Consider the following 21,256-nt stretch of genomic DNA (forward strand, 5'->3'; position numbering starts at 1 on the left):
TAGACTTTTGTAATAGGAATGTTATTCCAATTTTGGATGACATAGGGTTCTACCTACTCAAACGTCCTGAGTCTTCTGTGTCATGTTTTGTGATGCTTAAAATGTTTTCAATTGGTGAATTGTCTGAATTGCAAGCCAGTTATTCAACAGTATCTATGCTGTTGTAATGAAGTTTATTGATAAGTTCAATAAGAAACACCAATGGTCTCACATCTTTCCGCTCCCAGGTGCTGCCAGCTACATCTAACCTTCACATCACTCCAACTTTTCCATGCTGTCAAGCGCTTCATGACATCACTAGTCTAGTTGGATCACCTTTTCCCCAGCCTTCTCGAGGCCGGTCGGCATTCATGCTGCATACTTTAAATCTCATTGCACCTCTCCTTTACAGTCTCCTTCGTGCAATCGTGTCCATGTCTTTGTCACGTTCACACTATTAGATGCTCGCATCTTGATTCATGCTCAATAATCTAGGTAAGTAAATGCCAAAAGGTTGATTCTGTTCATCTGGATGTGGCATTTTCAGTGGGAGAAACGTTTTGTCACTCATTGAAGGGGCTTCTTCAGTCTCAGCTGACTGCAGGTTTCCCCAACCTTATAAACAGTACATTTGCACAATGACTGAAACTAGCCAACCGAAAGAACAATGGGTTGTGAGGTCAGTTACTTGATCATTAGTATGCAAATTGTCATGACCATTAATCAACAACCACTGATCAAAGACCGTTGATCATTGATCAAAGACCATTGATGAAAGGCCATGAGCGCCATTCACAGAGAGGTGGGGAATGGCTGCAATCATAGCATTGTAAGATGGTGAAAGATGTACCCTTAGGTCTTCTTGACTCCCCGCTCAAACCAGCGTTCCTAATGCTAATAATTAAAACCCTCAACCTTTTCCATTAGTTTAACAAGCCTCTGCGACTGGCAATTGTCTGCTTACTGATTCTACTAGCCAAATCCAGGCTTTTCACTCATCTTAAGCCATCTCAAACTTTCCCCTCTCAGATCAAAAATCAATTTGTGCACCTTGTGGCAAGTTTCTGGGCACTTTAGGCATCTTAGATAATAAAATCCTGCTGAAATTTCCGGGCTCCCCATCCTTTAACTTCCTCCCCTGTTTGGCCATCTAAATCTCTTTCGTCAAGTCATTTTGCCTTCTTTCAAGTCATGTGCATTTACTTTAGATTATTTATTATGGCTCTCCATGCATTTCTACTACTTTCTGTCATTTTTTTTTCATGGATTGGTACTAGCATTGGTAATAGTTATTAGGAGATGTCCTCCTGAGTTTCTGCTGTTTCCTGTCCATCACCGGAATGATTCAACCATACTTCTTATAAGGTAAAATTGGCAATACGTGCATCACAATATGCATGCCATTATAGGACCATCTCCCTTGGCTGCTGCTCTAATGGAGGATCCTGTTGCTGTAAAACCTATATACACATTTCACCATTTTTGATCTACTTCCACATGTGCCAGTTTCATAGGCATTCATGCATTCAGGCATTCATATTGATACTGACGCTCATTCTATAATGAACTAAACAGGGTGCAGTTTGTTTTCTAATAGAAATTGAACTAAATGCTGATAACAAATCCCTCTCCTCTTTATTTGGGAGGACGCAGATTCCATGTTTTCCCAAGAAAATTTCAGATTTGGTATTTTTATGTTCTATTGTGAATCAAGTATGGGTTTATGAGATGTCCAAATTATTACATTCTGTTTTTATTCATATTTTACACAGCATAAAAAAAAATTCAGACTTGCGTTTCCATGTTTTTCTTACCTGTGCAGAAAACACCAGCCACTACAGTGTTGTTGCAATGAGATGGTTCTATTGGACACTGAGTCAATGTAGACTCTTCTCCATTGCAATTAATTTGATCAGTCCAGATGTTTCCTGTACCAGGACCAAGCTGAATAAGCTTATGAGGCTTCCCACAGTCCAACTGTCTGCACACCACTGTTGCATCATTCATGTCCCAGGATTCAGCACACACAGTCCCCCACTGGCCTTTATTGAAATACTCTACTCTTCCATCACAATGAGTGGATCCACCGGTTAATCTCGCATTACCTGGAAATCAGTTGTTATATTAGTGTAACAAATATTATTATATTATATTACTATACATTAAATCTAACTTTTGTTTTTTAATTACATTAATTTTTCTTTTCTTTTTTTTTTTATCACACAGACTGTCATGGTCTTGGTTTAATGTACCCAGTGTTTGGAGTTTTTCTTGTGTTTTTGTCATTTTGTATTATATTTAAGTCCGCTTTGTTGGTCTTAAGTTTACTCTATAGTACCACTGCGCATGCGCGTTTTACCCATATTCTATCGCAATATTTCATTTTCCTATCATTGCCCAACATTACACCGGTATTACTGTGAACGGTATGATATAGCGCAGCCCTATCCTGGGGTCTGCATTTGGGTCCTCCCTTCCTGCCTGCCGCACCCAGTTTATGACAGAAGATCATGACCACACTATGGACCCAGCAGACTTAATGTTCGGGAGTTTTGAGGAGTATGCATGCCAAATCATCTTTCTGCGGGGGCGGTGGATCATTCCGACCCACGAGGGAGAGAAGGAAGAGTGCCAGCAAGAGGTCCGCAGCCTGGTACATTCCTGACTCCAGCCAACCTGGCAATAGCACTTGCCGCTAGTTTTGATCCTCCATCCCTCCAAAGGGAGGATCTCACCGTCAACGCCTCTGCCTCAACAGCACCATCCAGCTCATCCGCCACTTGTGCACAGTTCCCAGGAGGAAGCGGTGTTCACGCCGTTCCAAGTCTCAGCCAAAGACAATTTTTTCTTCTGAGCCTCCACGTCCTGTGAGTAACACTGCCTCATCATTGAACACTAGTTTTAAGTCAGCATGCCTACAGACTCCAGCTCATATGGGTTGAACAGTGCTGGACAGTTTGTAAAATATGCACCGGAGGGTTATTGTGACTGTGTTTCTGAGAGTGACTGTAATTTCAGGGATTCCTGTGTTTCCAAGCTTGAAGTTTCTGAGAGTAATTTTGTGCCTGTCCTGGAAACCAGTGAGGTTTGCGTCTCAGGGCTCACTAATGTGCCAGGTGATGACTGTACTCGTGTGCCTATCAAGCATAAAACTGACTGACACACAACCAGACTGCAAAGTACTAATTACCACCAGTAGTGGTAATTCTAAAGACCCTCCTGTAGCAACGATGGTTAAGGTAGCCAAGGAGGCTTATAGCCATGAGCAGGCCACCTCAAAGACTAAGTTCAGCTTTCCTGAGATAACTTCTCCCAAGACTGCTAGTTCTAACCTGGAGAGCTTAAGAACAGCAGATTTTCTAAGGCCAACCAGCTAGGGCTGGGCCATATCATACTGTTCACAGTAATACCGGTATAATGTTGGGCAACGATAAGAAAATGAAATATCGCGATAGAATATGGGTAAAACGCGCATGCGCAGTGCCTTTGTTTTCATATGCACATGGTGGAAAAAGCATGGCGGCGACAGAGAATGAGAAGGGCAAAAGCGGATCGTTGACAGTGCCCCCTATAATCCCATGTGCCTTATGTATGAATTCTGGTTGTGTTTACTGACCTCGAAACGATTTTATGTGGTACACGGTGCTCGAAAATCTGTCAAATGTTTTAGTACAAGCTTGATGGATTGTCGGAGCATTACGGCTATCATAGGCAGGAGCCTCGCGGAGTGATACGTACTGTGCTGCAACATAATATTACTGTATTGTGTGTGTATAACGTCTTTTTAAGTTTTGTGGATATTAGACATGGTTATGTCGGCCAATTTCCACTGGAAATGCCTTTTGGTTAAACTGTCAGCAAGGAATTTGCATTTGCACTGTTAAATTTTTATATAACTTTAATGCACATAAAAAACATCTCCTTGTGTCCGCTGACGCCTCTGGTGAGCCCGTACATCCATCACCTGCACCACCACCTGCGGCTTCCAGAACTTCTTTTGGCTTTAGCAAGCAAGCAATTTATTTATATAGCACTTCCAGACAACCGCCAGCTGAAAAGAAAGTGCCTCTTTGGATTCATGGTTGACCCAGCTCCTCGGTTTTGTTTTAGACTTCTGCTGCTGGGATTTTGATTTTGTGGACTCTGTTTTCCTAAACTTCAGCATTTTTTGTTTTAACCTCCTAAGACCCGAACTCTTCCACGGCATGCATTTTTAATTTCTCTTTGATATTTGGGCATATTGGGACCCAATGAATGTAAAAACAAAGAATCACCAGATTTTTTCTTTTACCCGATTTTTGTTCCTAAGAAAAATGAGAGCTGAGGATGAGGATATTTGTTTAAAATTTTGATGGAACAGTGGCAGCATAATGTCCTCGTAAGTGGATATCAGGCCCTTGTAGAGCAAAATTTAATATTTTGGTCTAGACAACCCAAAATCTGATGTCCACGTATGTGGGTGCCAGGTCCTAAGAGGTTAAACTCTGTTTTTGTTTATTTCTGGACTTGGTTGGCATTCCTTTTTCAGCAATAAAGCTGTTTATGAGTTTACATTTCACATCCTGGAGTCTGCATTTCGGTCCTCCTTCCTGCCTGCCGCACACAGTTTATGACACAGACATAAAGCCAAAAATCAGCATAGTTTGGTAGCGACTGGGATCTCAAACTTGCTCATCTCTATTGGCTCCCCATTGTTTCAAAAACAAGGAGAAAAAGAAAACAAAGAAGCAAAAGATGAAGACACATAAACAAAAAATAAACAACATTAATATTAATATCAAGATTTTTTCTTTCCATTCTCAAATGTTAAGTTTGTGAATGAAAAATTAAAATAACTTTAATATTTTGTTTATTAAAAAGGATAAGGCCATGTCTATTATCTGGCGCCTTTTCCTCCTTTTTCTTCTAAATTTCATTAAACCTAATGGTGGTGGTTAGTATAAATGTGCACATATAAAAGGGGACTCCTGTGTTCCCCCTTCTATGTATCAAAAATGCTACAAAGTAAGTCATGAAGGAAAAAAAGAATTTAACAGTGTGTTGACAATGTTTGACTGCTAACTCTACTGGTTTGTGAATATGACCTCATGACTTAATGTGTGGCTGAGGTCTAAACAGAAGCTGTCCTTTTTTTTTTTTGCTCTTTATTTTATGTTTTATTTAGCATAAAAAAATCAGCTACTTTTGATTGAGTTAATTTCAACATGCTTATCACTCAAAGTGGTCTGCAGAATTCTATAATCAGTCTGCTTAAAATTAAGCCTAGATTGATTGATGTAGACATTTACATATTTTCTTCTCCTTCCGCTTCACAATTTTTCACTTTTGTTGATAATAAAAGTAGTTAAAGCGAAGGGGTTGTATTACCCTTGCTGGCTGATATTAGTACATTGTCAAATGAAATAGAATTTAGCATTGTAAGTGGTTAATATTTATCTGCTGTCTCACATTAAAGTTGTATTTGCTAAATGCTGGTAATTTTAATAGTGAAATAACTCTGTGACCATGCATTAAATAATTGCCATATCACAAGGTAAAACTAAAGAATGCACATAGGCTAGTCTTTTCTTAATGAGCAAACATGACCTTTGTTATTCTTGGAAAGCACTAGAGGAGCATATCTATAGTTTTTGTCTCTTACCTGAACATACAAGAGAAACACCTTCACATGACCCTCTGTGTTCTTGCAGTTGACACTGGCTGATAGAGTTCACATTATCAGAGCATCTACTTGTGAACCCTTGCAGTGAGCTGTCACCAAAGTAAAAGATGTCCTTGGAATTTTTTGGATCTCCACAGTTGAGCTCCTTACATAGGACTGCAGCTTCTTTAAGGCCCCAGTTATTACTACAAAGTTTCCCCCATCGGCCATCATGGAAAACCTCCACTCTGCCAGAACAGCTGTCAGTTCCATTGATCAATCTGACTGTCTCTGCAAAGCAGAATTTGGGTTTTTAGGATTTTCATTAAAACTCAGGTTTGAAACTCAGAATACATCCTGTCTTACCTGAGCACACGACACCAGCATATTCACTGTGGTTACAGTCATATACTCCAAAACCTTTGTGAGGGCAGTCAGCAAGAAACATCTCATGACCAGTGCACTCCATCTTATCCAGCCAAATCTGATCTTGACCTCTCCCAAAGTAAGTCTTATATTTGACTGAGAGAGCATTCCCACAGTTCATCTCTCGACATGCGACAGTTGCTTCTTGCATTCCCCATCTATCATCACAGACTGTTCCCCATTGTGAACTATAGTAGATTTCCACTCTACCAGAGCAGCGATTAGTCCCATTCACCAGCCGAATGGGTTGACTGTCTGTTAATTTAAAAAAAAAAAAAATTAAGGGCAAGTTTTTTCAGAAATGGCAGATTCTAACAGTGTCACTTTTACAATTAATTACTGATAGTTTTGTGAGCACACGTGTGACTTACTTCCACAGACAACAGTAGCATCATCACAACTTTCATTGACTTTTAGAAGTGAGCACTGTGAGACAGAGGTCTCATTTCCAGAGCAGATGGGTTTGATTGCAGGCAGGGCACGTGCATCTCCAAAATACAATGTCTCAGTCTGAGTGGGTGGATCGCCACAACCAGCTTCTTGGCACACAACATGAGCTGCTTGTTTGCCCAAATCACTGCAAACTCGTTTCCACTGAGCTTCGTGGTAAATTTCTACTCTGCCATTGCAACGAGTTCCATTGACAAGCCGCACATGTCCTATAAAATATATAAAACTAAATGGTTAGTCTATGACAAATAACACTGTGAAAAAGTATGAAATCCACTCTATGTATTTCCTAATAACCTTAAGACTATAGACAAGGGAGAACATTTATAGCTAATTTTATAGCAAAACTGAATTCAGTTATGAAAAGTGATATTTTCCAGTTTTTGGTTCCAATTAAGGGGAATACCTCTCTAAGGGGAAGTTAGTCTTTCAGTATATTATTTTGATAATTTTTAGGTTTATTTGGGCACGACCTGTTTAATTAAGACCAGCATCAAAACTGGTATTTTTAATTGACATTAAATACACAAAATAATTGTTTGTAATCAACATTAAACTTTTAAAGCAAGAGTTCTATACTCGCAGCCTTTTTAATTAAAAAAGAATGGGGTTAATGTTTGAAGAAATGTCACTAAAGTTGACTGGAAAGATAAAGAAATTCCCATTACATTTGACTACATTTTAATATACTGGCTCAAATTCTTAAGTTCTTTATTCTTGGGGCGAAACATATGGTTACGTTACGTTACGTTACGTTACGTTACGCTACGTTACGTTACGCTACGTTACGTTACGTTATGTTACGTTATGTTATGTTCCAGTTTGGATTCAGGAGACAGACACTATCTCTACTTTTAAGATTAAAAACTTTCCTTTTTGCTAAATCGTATAGTTAGGGCTGCATCAATGAATCCTCCCTTATGCTGCAATTGTCAAAAGCTGGTAGTCAATTTCTCCTGACAATCACATGTGCTGCAACTTGTTTTCCTGAAGCCATTCCTCTTGGAAGATCACTGCTCCCACCATAACTAAGGCTCTGCTTAGATTTTTCTCAACATTCGGTCTGCCCAGAGTTATTCAAACCGACCAAGACAGCAATTTTTAGTCAAAACAGTTTAAGCAGTCTTTGCGACTCCAGCTGACACATCCTTATAGAAGTCTCAGCTTCTACCTGCCGACACTAGCTTAAGAGAATATTATATTATACTAGACTGAGAAAGTTCTTAAAATGTGTGTATAAACAAAAATAAATAAATGAATACATATCTTACCCTGTGCATGGGGTACATGTAATGTACAACAAAATATGTCAAACATTATCTAGACGTACCTGAACAGACCACTCCTGCATCTTCACTGTGGCCACAGTTATTTTTCCCAAATGGTTTGTGCTGACACTGAAGGATGGAAGACTCGTTCCCAACACACTGTACATCATCCAACCAGATCTCATCCTTTCCACGTCCAAAGAAAGCATCGTTTTTGGCCTCCATAGCTGTCCCACAGTTTAGCTCTCGACACACCACCTCAGCATTGGCCATGCTCCACTCATCATCACAGACAGTTCCCCAACTGTCTTGGTAGAAGACCTCCACTCTGCCAGAGCAACGCGAAGGTCCGACCAGCCTAATTTTTTCACATTCTGGATATGAGAAAAACAAAACCACAAAGGATGTTCAATGTTTTACCTAGACCTTAAAAACATAAAGGCAGTTTTTTAATGGAGAAATCCAATTATCTTAATATTCATGGGTTATTTACTGACCTGTAAACTGCAGCAAACTCAACAGGCCTGCAGCAGAAATATATAGCAAAGTAGTCTGATTAAATCTGACAGGAGATGTGAACTTAGATACAAAATAAAACTCTGTGTTAACAGTCTACACTGTAGTCAGACCTATGATTTGTTAAATATATTATAAATATGGAAGACAAAAGGATCCTGGATAGTTTTAAACTGATCCAGTAAATAAACTCCCACTTCTCACTCATGATACTAACACACAACCAAACCATGTTTCCACTCAAGAAAAAATATGTCCACATGAAGTCAAACTGAGAAAAAACTCCAGTAACTCACCAAGAGACAAGTGAAAAATAAATTGTTGTTTTTCATCCAAAATGAGGATCATATTGTGTCTTCAGTGTTGGTCAAATGCTGTAAAACATAACAGTGAATTTGAAAAATGGCTTTACATCTCTCCGAACCCCCTGTCTTTAGAAAAGCTTTGTTTAATCTTTTTGTTTTCACCAAAAGCTGATAATACAGTCCTCTTTAAATTCACAACGACTAGAAATCTTTTAAAAATGAAATCAGTATTTGTAATAAATTGCTCACCCTAAGGGTGAGCCGATGAACAAAAACCCCAATGAACAAATTCCTTGCTATAAATCAAACTCTAGCTGGACTTGGATTGCAGACTGGAGAGATATTGACATTTTGATCAATCATTAAAGACAAGTTGATGAGTGGATTTTGTTTTTCACTAAAGCCTACATATACTATTTTTTTAAACAGTTATCATATTCATCATAAAGAGAAGCAACATTTTACATGATGTTGCAAAAGATAATGAAAGACAATAAGAACAAGAATGATAGTGCAGCTCTCCACCAAGGTGGCTCATTCTCTGGCAGTTTTTACTTTGAAAGGAATAGTATTTGTATAGCATATCTTATGTACAGTATATAAAATTTAAAAAAAAACTTTGTTGCCTTTGTTCTTTTTAAACACAAGTACTATGTTATGGAGCATAAACAAATCAAAGTGCAAGTTTTCGTTATTTGCCCTGTTTGAAACTCATTTTAATATACTTACCATAATTTTAAAAATAAACAGTTGTCATTTTTTATGTGAATATACTACATATGTAGCATTCATTTCATTGTTTATAAAATTTGTTTAAATGTTTATTTTTGGAAATGTTGCCAAAAAGAGGTCAGAAAGAAGTAATGCAATGTTTTGAATCCTTATATATCATTCCCTATATGCCTATATGTTGTCAGTACAAGCAATGGCATTAGGTAATTCGTTTGGAAGATCTCTATATACATTACTATAACCTTCAGAACAATCACTTGACCTTGAAGGAGAGATCAAAGGTCAAATGTGACCTCTTACTTCTGGTATTGGTACTTTTTGGTACTTTTTATATGCTAACAATACACAGTTAAGTTTTTGTCAATAGCCATTCATTAGGTTAACCTTGAAGATCGTATTGAATGTAAGGTAAATTTATATTGATTGTTAAGATGACCCCACTTTACACCCCTACAAAATGTTGGCACAATTTATTCAAAACTTTGCAAGCTGTCATGTTTATAGATAGAATGAGACATACATAAACATGCACACATGCAACAGCTACCAAGAACATATCTCCTTTGGCAGAGGTAATTATTTACTCACAACAACATAGATAATTGGGAAATCAAGGTCAAAGGGATGCTTTTGTGGTTGCTTGTTGTGAAATATCAGTCAGTAAACTTAGCGACTGACCTACTTCTGTGCTAAACCTACTTGTAGTTATCATTCACATCAGCTTTAATTTCATTTTAAGGCCATTACTAATGCAGACTGCAGCCCCAAAACCTTCAGATGGCATCTGAGACTGAAGGAGTGAAAGATGCCATCAATGTACACTATGAACGACCATCCGTGAACAGAGAGGGTGGCTTACGCACCAATTGTCAACCACCTACAACACAGTTTTGAGATCCCTTCCCTGGTGGCGAGACAGATGAGTTACATGTAGTGAGACACATGATTAATAATGGACAACTTAAAGGACAACTTCCACTAGGGATTAAATACCTGGGACTCTCCACCATGTGGTTTTAGAACTGAAGAAGCTTCTTGGATGAGAGGTGAAACACCTTCAAGAAACATCCATTTTCACACTTTAGAGATCCAAAGTGTGGAATGGACATATTGGAACGCCATCTCTATTACACGCTTTGCTATGATATCAGGTTGATCTATAACAGGCATAACTAAAGTTAATCTGCTGGTTAGTTGCACAGAGAGCACCATAAAGCACAGTAATAGGAAACCAGAGTTTAGTATCTTGAACTGGCTACATGAGAATAATGTAATAAGAAAATAATATATTCATCAGACCTTTATTTATCCAGATAATAAAATCTCATAGAGATTTCTATGAGACCTGGCATATATAAAACTGTCTGTTCACTTAATTTAATATTATTTCTTACAAAGTCTTATTGCTTATCTAAAAAAAAAAAAAAATCCTCTGAGAAGCTGTTTGGTTTATTTGTTAAAATCTTACATGCAGTGAAGATGTCCTTGTAATCAATCTTTCACTAAAATGGGTCACAGCCACAAAGATTGTGGCTTCGTGGTCTAGGGTGTCCAAACGGAGCCAGACATTGTAAACAACGCAATTTTCTATTTCCAAATTTTATCATTGGGAGAATCGATCTAACATTAGAGAATACTGGAGTTTGAAAGGACAGTAGGTTAAGCACATATTGCACATATTGACATCTGGGTAAATCATTATAGAATCTGAGATTCTCTGATGGGAAATTACCTCACAAACCTACCTGACAACACCGTGGGTGGTCTGAAAAACAGGCCGATCATGTCACAAACAGGATAATAGTCTAATAAGTAGAAAGGCGTGTATATACCAGGGTTACAACTACAACAGCAATTTCAGCACTAGCAGTATATTATCATGTTGTTGGCTCATATTTGTGCTAACATTAGCCTTTTGTTCTTCCTTAAAAAAGTACTTTATTGGAATACATAGTGGGAGTCACAACTTAATGAAATTGGAGAAACTGGTACCTTTGATGCTGTGAAATTAGGCCTACAAACATCCCTTCACCCGTGGACACAAATTTATACATTTCTGTTTTTAATTTAAGGCATTTTGACCATTTCTTTTACATATTTTATAGACAACACTGTATCGTCAACACTTTTAACGTCCAACTGTTCACCCTGCTTCAGCTTGAATTGTTCTGCCATTCTTCACAGGTCCACTAGTGGCCACTCCTGTTTCCCCACTGAAAAAAAGCCAGATAAACTTTCCCTCCACTACATTAGATACACCAGTTCGGCTTCTGGTCCATCCAAATGTCCAATCAGCCAATAACATGACAATATCTCAGGGCATTTAGGCATGTAGACAAGATAAAAGCAACAGAATGGGGAAGAAAGATGATTTAAAGGACTATAAATGTGGTATGGTTAATGGTGTCAGACAAGTTGGTTTTCTGGGAATTTTCTCACACAACCATCTCTAGAATTTTTGGAAAAAATATCCAGTGAGTGGTTGTTCTCTGCATGGATCCATTCTTGTATCAAGGCTGGTGCTGGTGGTGTAATCGTGTATGGGATTTTCTGTAGTTAGCTTTGGGCTTCTGGGTGTCAATCAACAAGTCTGCAGAACTGTGTGATGTTATCATGTCACATGTGCCAGAATCTCAGAGGAATGTTTCCAGCACATTGTTGAATCCTTGCTATGACAAATTTAGGCAGTTCTGAAGGCAAACATGGTCCAACTTGGTGCTATTCATTCTCTGCCTGAGTTTGCAATATGTCATCTTATATTTCCATTAAGTTCCTGTTTGAGAAACCTTACAGGAAATGTATCTCTGATACCTATCAGCAGAAAGCTGAATTCAAAGGGCAGTTCATACAATTTGCATTATTGGCATAACACAAGAAAAGACCTACAGAGCCATTGAAAATGGATTTTCTAAATGTTCTCTTCAGTTGTCAGTTTGCTATTCTCAGTTTGATTTGCTTTTAATTCAATACTGATTCTATGGTAATTCTCTTATTTTAATTGTTTTAAATTGTAATAGAATAATAACATGCATATGAAAAACAGAGATGCAAATTAACTGACAATATTATAATCAGCATTGTTGTGCAAAATATGCTTTACAGTAATGTGTCACATGAGTACAAATCTAAAAAGCTTCTTACAAGCAGTCGCAGGGAAAGTTGAAACACAGTACATGCAGTGACTTTGTTATTTAACATATTCTTCACAAAAATTTACAAGCTTCACAATTTTCTTTCACATAAATCAGCAAAACGGGAATGTTGTGATCGTCATGAGTGATGAAAGTATAAGATCAACGCCGTTTGACTGATATATGTGCAACTCAGACATCCTTTTACACACGATGGCACAACATTTAGGGGAAAAAAATGGCGTGTCTGGTTTTTCCTTCATCTGTAAACCTAAAATCAGCTACCATCCAAATCCATCTGACTGGGGGGAGTCATGTAAATAATATAATCAGCGTTGGTGTTGGGGAGCGGTAACACAGAATATAGATGAATAGGAAAGGACAAAGAGCTGGACCTGATACGCTAACGCTACATATATCAAATTTAAACACACAGAGGGTAGTTTGCTCACATTTCACATTTATAAATATAGAAAGAAGGGGAGGCACAGGTTGTCATTACAAATTCTCAAACTTTCACCAATAACTAGATGATCAATGATCAATCTTGTGTAGTAATAGGATGATACACACTGTCACGGCTCAGTTATTGGTAATTGTGTTTTAGCAATAGCAAAATTTGATTAAAGAACAGAATTAATCCAGATTGTGACACAGCTTAATTGTGTCTAATATGGACTTTAGTGTTAATGACTATTTTAAAAAATGCACTGGTGAGCCACAGAACTGCAGATTAACAAAACCCACATCATCCTGCTGTAAATACTCACTAGCACCAAATGTTTATTAATCAACAGCTTAAAAAAGAATACGTACACTTGTACAACAACTGAAGACTGCTGGAGCTGAGCGTCACACAGTGTAGGGAGGTCACAAAGCACTGAGAAACTTGTCATTTTGATTTATTTTTTTTTTAAAACAATGCCAAGTAAAATAATACCAGGCAAATTATTTGCAGAAACTTTGGCAGTGGATTAATATAAGAGCAAGATCAAGGTGATTCAGCATAAAAATATTTAGAATTATTATTAATTCTTAATATGCATTATGATTCTTGGGTCTTATCTGCTACGTTGTCAGCTGCAGTCTTTTGTTTAGATGGCTGCTATCACTCTCACAGGTACACACAGGCTTAGGTTGTTTCAGGTTGTCATTAACAGCTGCTGATTGAGACAGAAACACAAAGACACACCGCAGCGGTATATTCAGATGATCTGTTTTACACTGCTGCACATGATCTTTCCCTTCCCTACTCACTGCATTTAGGTTATCCAAAGGGCAGAAGCTGCTACATCGTCTACTAGCTCAGAATATTTGCTACTTTATTCAGAAACAGTGTTTGCCGCCACAGTGTGTTAAACAAAAAGGAAAGAAACTGATTCATCAAGCTAATCTCCTGTGTCAGTGAGTAAGTCTCTGACTTCTTCAGAGTCAGACACTTGGAAACTTGGTGATGGTGGAAAAGAGTTTAAGGAGTTTTTCAAGTCAGAAGAGGTCACACGAGGTAAGTCCACATGTAACAGCTTTTGGCAAAATGCTGTAAAGAGAAGTGTGGAAAAGGAGGCAGCAAGATCCAGGAAGAGATACTAATTCTGGACAAGTACCAGCAGTCTGATCTATGACTCTGAATCCTGTTGGGGGGGAAAAAGAGAGAGAGCACAATAGTCAGTTTGCTTAGTGTGAAAAAATATTTCTTATATCTGCTGCACCAGTTTTTTTGTACTCCAAAACCAGACAAAAGAAACAAACAAACAAAAAAAAAAAAAACTGCTGGTCTAATCAAATCACTTCTAACTCAGTTATCCAATCAAGATCTAGGCGAGGAACAGAGATGGGTGTGACTTGGAGAAATCAAATACATGCTTTTTAGTGAGGTTTCAAAATAGGTCTCTTTCATATTTGATACATAGGTCCTGTAATTCTGCATTCTTTCAAAAGAACCAGTATAGCTGGTCTTGTATGTAAGGACTGACTTTTCCTGCAACTCTTAGCACAAAAGCTAACTCTTTCTGAAGAAGCATTGGAACTATCATTACATAATAAATTCTAAGAGGATATCTAAGTGAAAGACATAAAAGATTAATATTGAGGAGAGGAGATATGCTCACTGAATCCACAACTACGGGATTTCATGATTTTTCTGAATTCTCTATTTTCAACTCCTCAAAAAAGCTGATGTGCATGAAATTAAAGCGACAAACCAAAGTTTGCAGAGAGTAAAGATGCTGATGAAGCAGTAACACCGGGGGTTAAATGTGACTGGAAACCATGTCAGCGGTTTGAGTTACAGTTAGAACAATGTGCTTCGTGTGTATGCACATTCACTTACTTTAACAGAGGGTTGGGAACTGAGCCCAAGGAATGCAAATACAGTGTTGTTCTCTTTAGACAGGAAGAAGTCTTCATAGTCCTGTCGGAGGAGAGGAGGATGTTAGGTTTTGAGCAATTGGAAGATTGAAAGGTGGTTATACGCTTCCCTGAAAACCAGGCCTTCTGAGTCTCCTTTTAAAATATTTGTTTGACATTGTAGATCAGTGTTGAGAGCCTTGGCCAGTCAGAGTGATGTCAAGCAGAGCAGATAATCTGCCCCATCCGTGAAACCGGATTACGACAGGATTACAGAGCAGCCTGCAATCTCAATGGAGGATGTAAACTGGCAACTGATCAAAATCACCATCATGTAGATTGCTTAAATTGATGTATTGACACATATCAGTGTAAACTAATGGCATACACTTAAAATTGGCGAAATCCATGCATCAAGCATTCTGTAAGTATACCTCAGCAGATATATATATATATATATATATAGATATATATATATATATATATATATATATATATATATATGGGCCGATATATTGGCTGCTATTAACGATTTGGTGATATAAAAGTATGGTTTGTTTGTATGTTCTATAAACTTGGAAAAAATACAAAATAAAAAGTAATAAAAAAAAAAGTCTGGTGAACCATAAATCATGTTATGAACATTCATTTTGTGTTTGCTGATCCACGTAGAGTCAAGCTGTCCATGACTTATATAAAATAAGAATAATGCTTTATTCTTGAGGTTTCAGAATACTAGCCCACAAAGCATTGGTTGTCTCTGGCAAATGGCAAATTTAGCTAGTTCTCATTCTTTTCTGATTAGAGCCATTTCTCACTTAGACTTAGGGAGTAGTACACACTGAACTGTGAAATCATTTGCTTTTGTTGGCAGTTGCTTGCTTCATTTATATAAAAGGTTTCATCTGAAACTGAGTACAGGAGAAAGAAAAAGCCATGTGTTTTGGGTGATTCTGAGATATAAGCCAAAGCACTCAACTAGCCAAATTTCCCTTTTGATATTTCAGCTATTTTGAACTTTTGACTGTATTTTCACACGTTTTACAGCTTTTCCTAGTGATAAAAACCTAACCCCAAATGGCCATTCATACTACACAAAAGTAATTAAGTGACAGACTAACAGTTAAATGAGAGATTTCGCACAACCTGCTACAGAAATGTCTGTTTTCTAGTGTGGGTTCACTGTTAAAAATGAATTAATGAAAACTTTTTATTTTATAATTAAAGGGCATAATGAGCAATGAGCTACCTGAACCTATCATGCTTGAACAACTCAGACGTACTGTTGAAATTACACTTCTTTTTCTTAAAAATGGAAATTGTGTCCAAGACAGCAAAACTGCATTATGCTGCTAACACTGATATCAATAACGCAATTGGAATCAATTCCCCTCCCTAATTAAGACATGGTTAAATGTTCAGGTAAATGTCTTTACACGGACAGAAAGGAGAGTTTCACTGATCTGTAGATGGAGGGCAACAGTCCTCTAAGCTTTGTAGTGCAGATTTTCTTTCATTTGCTTTTAACCTGGAACAACTCACCCACCACCACAACCTGCAAAGTACAAGGTCAAGGCATAATTTCAAGGCTTGAGCTGGAGATAATTATTTTCATAGATTAATCCATACTGCATTATGCAAGTATGCCTCTGGGGGCAGAGGGCAATTTTTAGGTGATTCCAGTGTAATCAGTAGATATCTAACCAAGATAAGTCATCATCAGACCATTGCCAATGTTTATCAGATACAACAGGAAAGAAATACAACTGAGAGTCTTGTTAAACACTGGAATGGAAAATGTGGTCAAAATATATGTCTGGTTATAAAAATGTGATAAACATAACCCCATCACCACCACGTACACCACAGTAGCGATCATCGTTGAAAATCTGCGGAGGCAGCGGGTTGCACTTCTCTGGTTGCTTATCCCTGGGGATGTTGCGGTACATCCAGAGCCGTTGCTCCTCCAGCATCGTAATGTCTACTTCCTGGAAGTCGATTCGGTTGGCCTCCAGGAAACCAACTACTGCCTGCTGATGTTTCTTTACCTAGATGGCAATTGATAAAAAGAAAGAAAAGGGCAGAGAAAGATAGAAAAATTCTTAAAAGAATCCAAAAAAGAGAAGTCACAAGAATAGAGGATTTTATAAAACCAAAAAGCTCAAGCTCAACTACACTACACTACTTTCCCTCTGCCATGGTTAAAATGCCCCATATATGTGTTGTTAAGTACAGTTAGAAATGGTAGTTTCTATGTGTGTGTTTCATATCCATTGCCTCTGAGCACTGGCACCTGGCTAAGCAGTCAGGTATTTAATGCAGTCCTGAAATGACAAATGGTAAACTGACACCAGTAAGAGTGAGTGGAGCGCTCTCTGCCTCTCTCTCTCTCTCTCACACTCACACACACACACACACACACACACACAAACAGAGGGAGTACAGTGTACGCATTAACTGAAGATCAACTTTGTTGGTAATAAGCAGGATTATTGATTAGATTAGTAAAGGGCGTTGCATTTGAAATCCAATACGCAACATCCTTTTCTACTGTACGTCTTGTCTTATATCAATACGATTGCCAAATTACAAGATTTGGATTTAAGGATAATTATTCATCAATTAACCTATCAGTTACAATCATTATTATTCCATTATTAAAGTAACAAATCTGAATATTTCTCATCATTTAGACACGACTCAATCATTACTGCAACAGATAGTACAGAAAGTATGTTCGCCTGTTTAACTGTGGAAGTACATTTAAAGCGACACTCACATTATATAGGCAAGCTACAACTACAGCTGTATGCAGGACTTTACCCCATTCTTAAAAGTGCCCTATGGAGCAAACTTTTTCAGCTATGGTCTAGGATGGACGCAACTACTCCCTATAGTAGTGACCCAAGTACTCTGGGACAGAGTGTGTTTGTGAATTGTGGGAAAGAAAAGTCCAAGGATATTTTTAGAAGACAGAACACTCCCACACTTGGTCATAAACACACTTTAGATGCATGGTCCAAATGTCTCAGACCCGCAACTGTTGGCGAGTGTTTGTCTCTTTGTCCTCCAATCCTTTATGGACGGCCTTTTCTTGTTTCAGAATATGCAATCATTCAGAGTTTGAAGCCGTTTAGGTAGCAACATCAATCGTAATGTAATACTAAATTCTATTTGCCACTTCCAATTTGTTTATACATTCATGCAGGCCATTGTTGTTTATGCAAGCATAACAATGGACTGCATGCTTGAGCACTCATTATCATCATAAAAAACAGATTAATTAAAACAATTTGGGCAGAAGACCCCCCCCCCCCCTAAAAAAAACAACAACAAAAAAAACGATGAATTGGCTTTCTTGTGACCAAATGTACCATCAATTATCCATTTCCTTATTTTTCCCCCCCAAAAATCTGTCTTAATGCAAAATATTTTTGCTGTGTTTTTACATTTACTCAACATTAAGGAGCCACAATGATCCTTTTGTTCCAACTTAAAAGATAGCAAGGGATTGTTCTGCTCACTTGGTCAAAAACATACACCCAAACAAAGATTCAAGTCATCTATTGTCTCGCTCTAAAAGCTCCTCTGTGTGTGGTCATAAAACAGCTTTATCTGGACTGATAGGATACTTATAGGACAGTAAATGATGGTTACTGGCAATCTTTAAAAGAGACAAATTGGGTTTTTTTTGTCCAGGTCACAGGTTTAACCTTCACTTCACTTTTACTCCTAAAAGCATACAGTTTGTCACAGTGCTAGTAAACAGCACGGCATATATGAGACGGTTGGTCGTCCTTTGAGGTGAAAGACAGGCAGCGTGGGCCTAAATAATGAAAGAGGTGCCCCCTGTGAGTGCGAGCGAAAGAGTGCATCAGTGGAATGGGTGAGTTCAGATTTTGTGTGTGTGCGTGCATACATGTAGGATTTAAGACAAACAATCAAGCACACAAGAGTAAACGCGCTGTGTTTGAGAGGACTTAATGAAACATGGGGATTAGTTTAAGAGAGAATTAATCCTTCAGTCACAAACAGGGAATATAAATGACATGTGATAGAAAAGCACTGCTACTGATAATTAATTACACCTATGTTGGGGATTGGAAATTTTTTTAATTCTAAAAAAACATGCATGTTTTAGGTTTTGTGTTTTTGGTTAAGATAAAGATCAGGAGGTTATGTGCATTTTTTTTAACCTTCACACTATGCCTAAAATCATGTGGCACACAATGATTTTTCCTAAGAGAATGGTTGCCCATGCGTGCCCAAAGCCAACATTTCAACAGTTATTAGGCTACATAATGCAAAGAGTTTTAATTAATAGAAACTATGATCATAGTAGGTCATTTGGGTGAGACTTAACACATACCACATCTACTAAAGAGTGGGGGGGATAACCTGATCTACATCTCATTCATTCTGTGCTCATTAGATTCCGCCCCACTAATTTGCTGAGATTAAACCATGAGCTGCACCCCCCACCCAATGAGGACACACACACCGTTTTTCCTAAGCATTTGTATTTTGCGTTCTCCAGATGTATTAAAACTGCAGCTTTTCATGTCATCTTCCACCATCTCCATCTTTCATTGCCATTATCTACTATATTTTTCCAGCACACACACACATACGCCTCACCTTTCATCTTTATTCAATCACATGTAACTCAATTGAAGAGCATTCAAAGTGGATTAGATTCACATGAGCTCAATACTGGTTCAATGGTGGACCTATTCCACCGAGCATGGCTCTTTCTTGTCTCTGGGGGAGAAAAAAAAAGGGAGTCTGTCTGTTTTGAATGTATGTGTCATAGGGTTAAAAATAACTCCTTTGTAAACGCTCAAAGATTGGCCTGCCCTCTTCAAGAGACGAAGCATGATAACATAAATATTACTCATTTGTCCCATTACCTAACTCTTTTAGCATTCTTGCAGGAGTGTTGTGTGATGGTTTTTCTGCCCACGCTCAATATCAGCTGGACTTTCTCTATGGCAGGCAACTGCAGTTTGCCAAAAGGGGCAGCAGGACTGCAGCTGCATCTGGTTCATCTGATTGTGCACTACATTACAGACTAATAAAAATCTGTGAAAACCTGTCAAATGTTAGAAACAAATCATATTTACAATAGAAAACTGTGAGGAAAAAGAAACTGAAAAAGTACTCCGACTAAACTTACACTGGACATGAACCACAGTTCAACATCTCACTGGGAAGAATCACATTCTAGCTGCCAGCAGGTCTACTATTTGTTTATCCCATAAAAACCAGACTGTTCTTTGTGTTTATACATCAACCTGATCTGATAATAGTTTTAATATCCGCTCTAATATATTCTGGGATGCCACTTAATCACATGGACTTAAATGCCCTTTATATTTATGCTGGGTCAATCAGACAAAACTAGATATTTACAGGAATTTCTGAGGGTATAGTTAACGTAAGAATAAGAAGTAGGGTGTTTCTGTTATTTTGCCAGTACATTTAGAGGAAGCCTAACGGGAACATCATGCTTGTTTATGCCCACAGAAGAGACAGGCTTGTTTGTTTCAGCTTCGCTGTGTTCCTTAAACCTCATACGAGGCCACAAGCCAGACTAATTGTAATACAATTGAGATGCAAGTGCATATACAGTGCTTTTAGAGAATTAAAAATGAATAAATAAATAAATAAATAAGTAAAGCTTTTAACAGGATCTGTCCACAGCACAGACGAAGACTTCAAAGTCCACCTAACCAGAAATGCGCACCTTAACTACCGAGCAGCCTTCTCACCTGTCTAAATGATACCGACTGATTTCAGCGCCTGTCTGAAGTGGCTGAGCGCGAACAGGCGCACTCCTAGTCCCATTACATAATTGAGTTCAAACGATAAAGTGGCAGTGAAAATTTACGCACGGCGTTTCTGAATGCACTGTTTCCAAGCACCTGTCAACAAGTTCTGTGGCACATTAGCAAACACTCACCGCGAGAGAGCCAGTTGAGGAGGCGACGTAAACCTTGATGACCATTTTAATCCCGAATTACTGTCAGACGATCAGCAAAACAGTTTGGTGGCAGCGAGCCTCGTTTATTGCCACCCTTCAAAAAATAAAAATAAAAAGAACAAAAAACGCTAAATTTCTGAAAACTATGCAAATGTGCTTTAGATGAGCGAAGACACCAGGCTCCAATATTCAAACTGAGCCATCACAATAACACAGCGTGCGCTTCTGCTGACTGTTACACCCACACCACTCACAGCTCAGCTCAACGCACGTCATTACATTAAAAGGAATATATAAACAACATCCATTTCCGGTCTCACTTTCAAATTAAAACAACCATGTCGTTAAGTTACTGAAGTTAATACCGAAGTATTTTTGATTTGTATCTTTTGTAAATATACTCCCGAGTCATATTGAGGTGGATCCACCATAAAAGAAATTTATTATTTTATAATGGTCAGGACTTTTCTGGTGAAGGC

General features: G+C 38.1%; 2 protein-coding genes across 3 annotated transcripts in view; both read right to left on the reverse strand.

The window, feature by feature from the left end:
• Positions 1 to 8,116, reverse strand: part of LOC309688753 (scavenger receptor cysteine-rich type 1 protein M160-like) — a 53,041-nt gene extending 44,925 nt beyond the window's left edge. For both annotated transcript variants that reach the window (XM_082504695.1, XM_082504694.1), the window contains exons 1-5: positions 7,827 to 8,116; positions 6,418 to 6,705; positions 5,987 to 6,301; positions 5,621 to 5,911; positions 1,794 to 2,084 (exon numbers count right to left, since the gene is read on the reverse strand). In XM_082504695.1, coding sequence (XP_082360821.1) covers positions 1,794 to 2,084; positions 5,621 to 5,911; positions 5,987 to 6,301; positions 6,418 to 6,705; positions 7,827 to 8,037 — 1,396 coding nt within the window. In that variant the 5' untranslated portion in view covers positions 8,038 to 8,116. The remainder of the gene's footprint in view (positions 1 to 1,793; positions 2,085 to 5,620; positions 5,912 to 5,986; positions 6,302 to 6,417; positions 6,706 to 7,826) is intronic.
• Positions 8,117 to 12,298: 4,182 nt separating this feature from the next.
• sh3bgrl2 (SH3 domain binding glutamate-rich protein like 2) lies at positions 12,299 to 21,067 on the reverse strand. The gene is made up of 4 exons (XM_082505489.1): positions 20,757 to 21,067; positions 16,657 to 16,842; positions 14,778 to 14,858; positions 12,299 to 14,079 (listed from the first exon to the last, which is right to left on the reverse strand). The coding sequence occupies exons 1-4, from the start codon at positions 20,799 to 20,801 to the stop codon at positions 14,065 to 14,067; spliced, it is 327 nt and encodes a 108-aa protein (XP_082361615.1). The 5' UTR covers positions 20,802 to 21,067; the 3' UTR covers positions 12,299 to 14,064.
• Positions 21,068 to 21,256: the final 189 nt, after the last annotated feature.

This window comes from Aulonocara stuartgranti, assembly GCF_965226115.1.
Source record: "Aulonocara stuartgranti genome assembly, chromosome: 15".
Lineage (NCBI taxonomy): Eukaryota > Metazoa > Chordata > Actinopteri > Cichliformes > Cichlidae > Aulonocara > Aulonocara stuartgranti.

Excerpts from the sequence above, each read along its gene's own strand:
- sh3bgrl2 (XM_082505489.1), bottom strand. The coding sequence starts at position 20,801 with ATGGTCATCAAGGTTTACGTCGCCTCCTCAACTGGCTCTCTCGCG. Across the intron at positions 16,843-20,756 it reads CCTCAACTGGCTCTCTCGCG|GTAAAGAAACATCAGCAGGC; the intron begins GTGAGTGTTTGC and ends ATTGCCATCTAG. Across the intron at positions 14,859-16,656 it reads ACGATGATCGCTACTGTGGT|GACTATGAAGACTTCTTCCT; the intron begins GTACGTGGTGGT and ends CTCCTCCGACAG.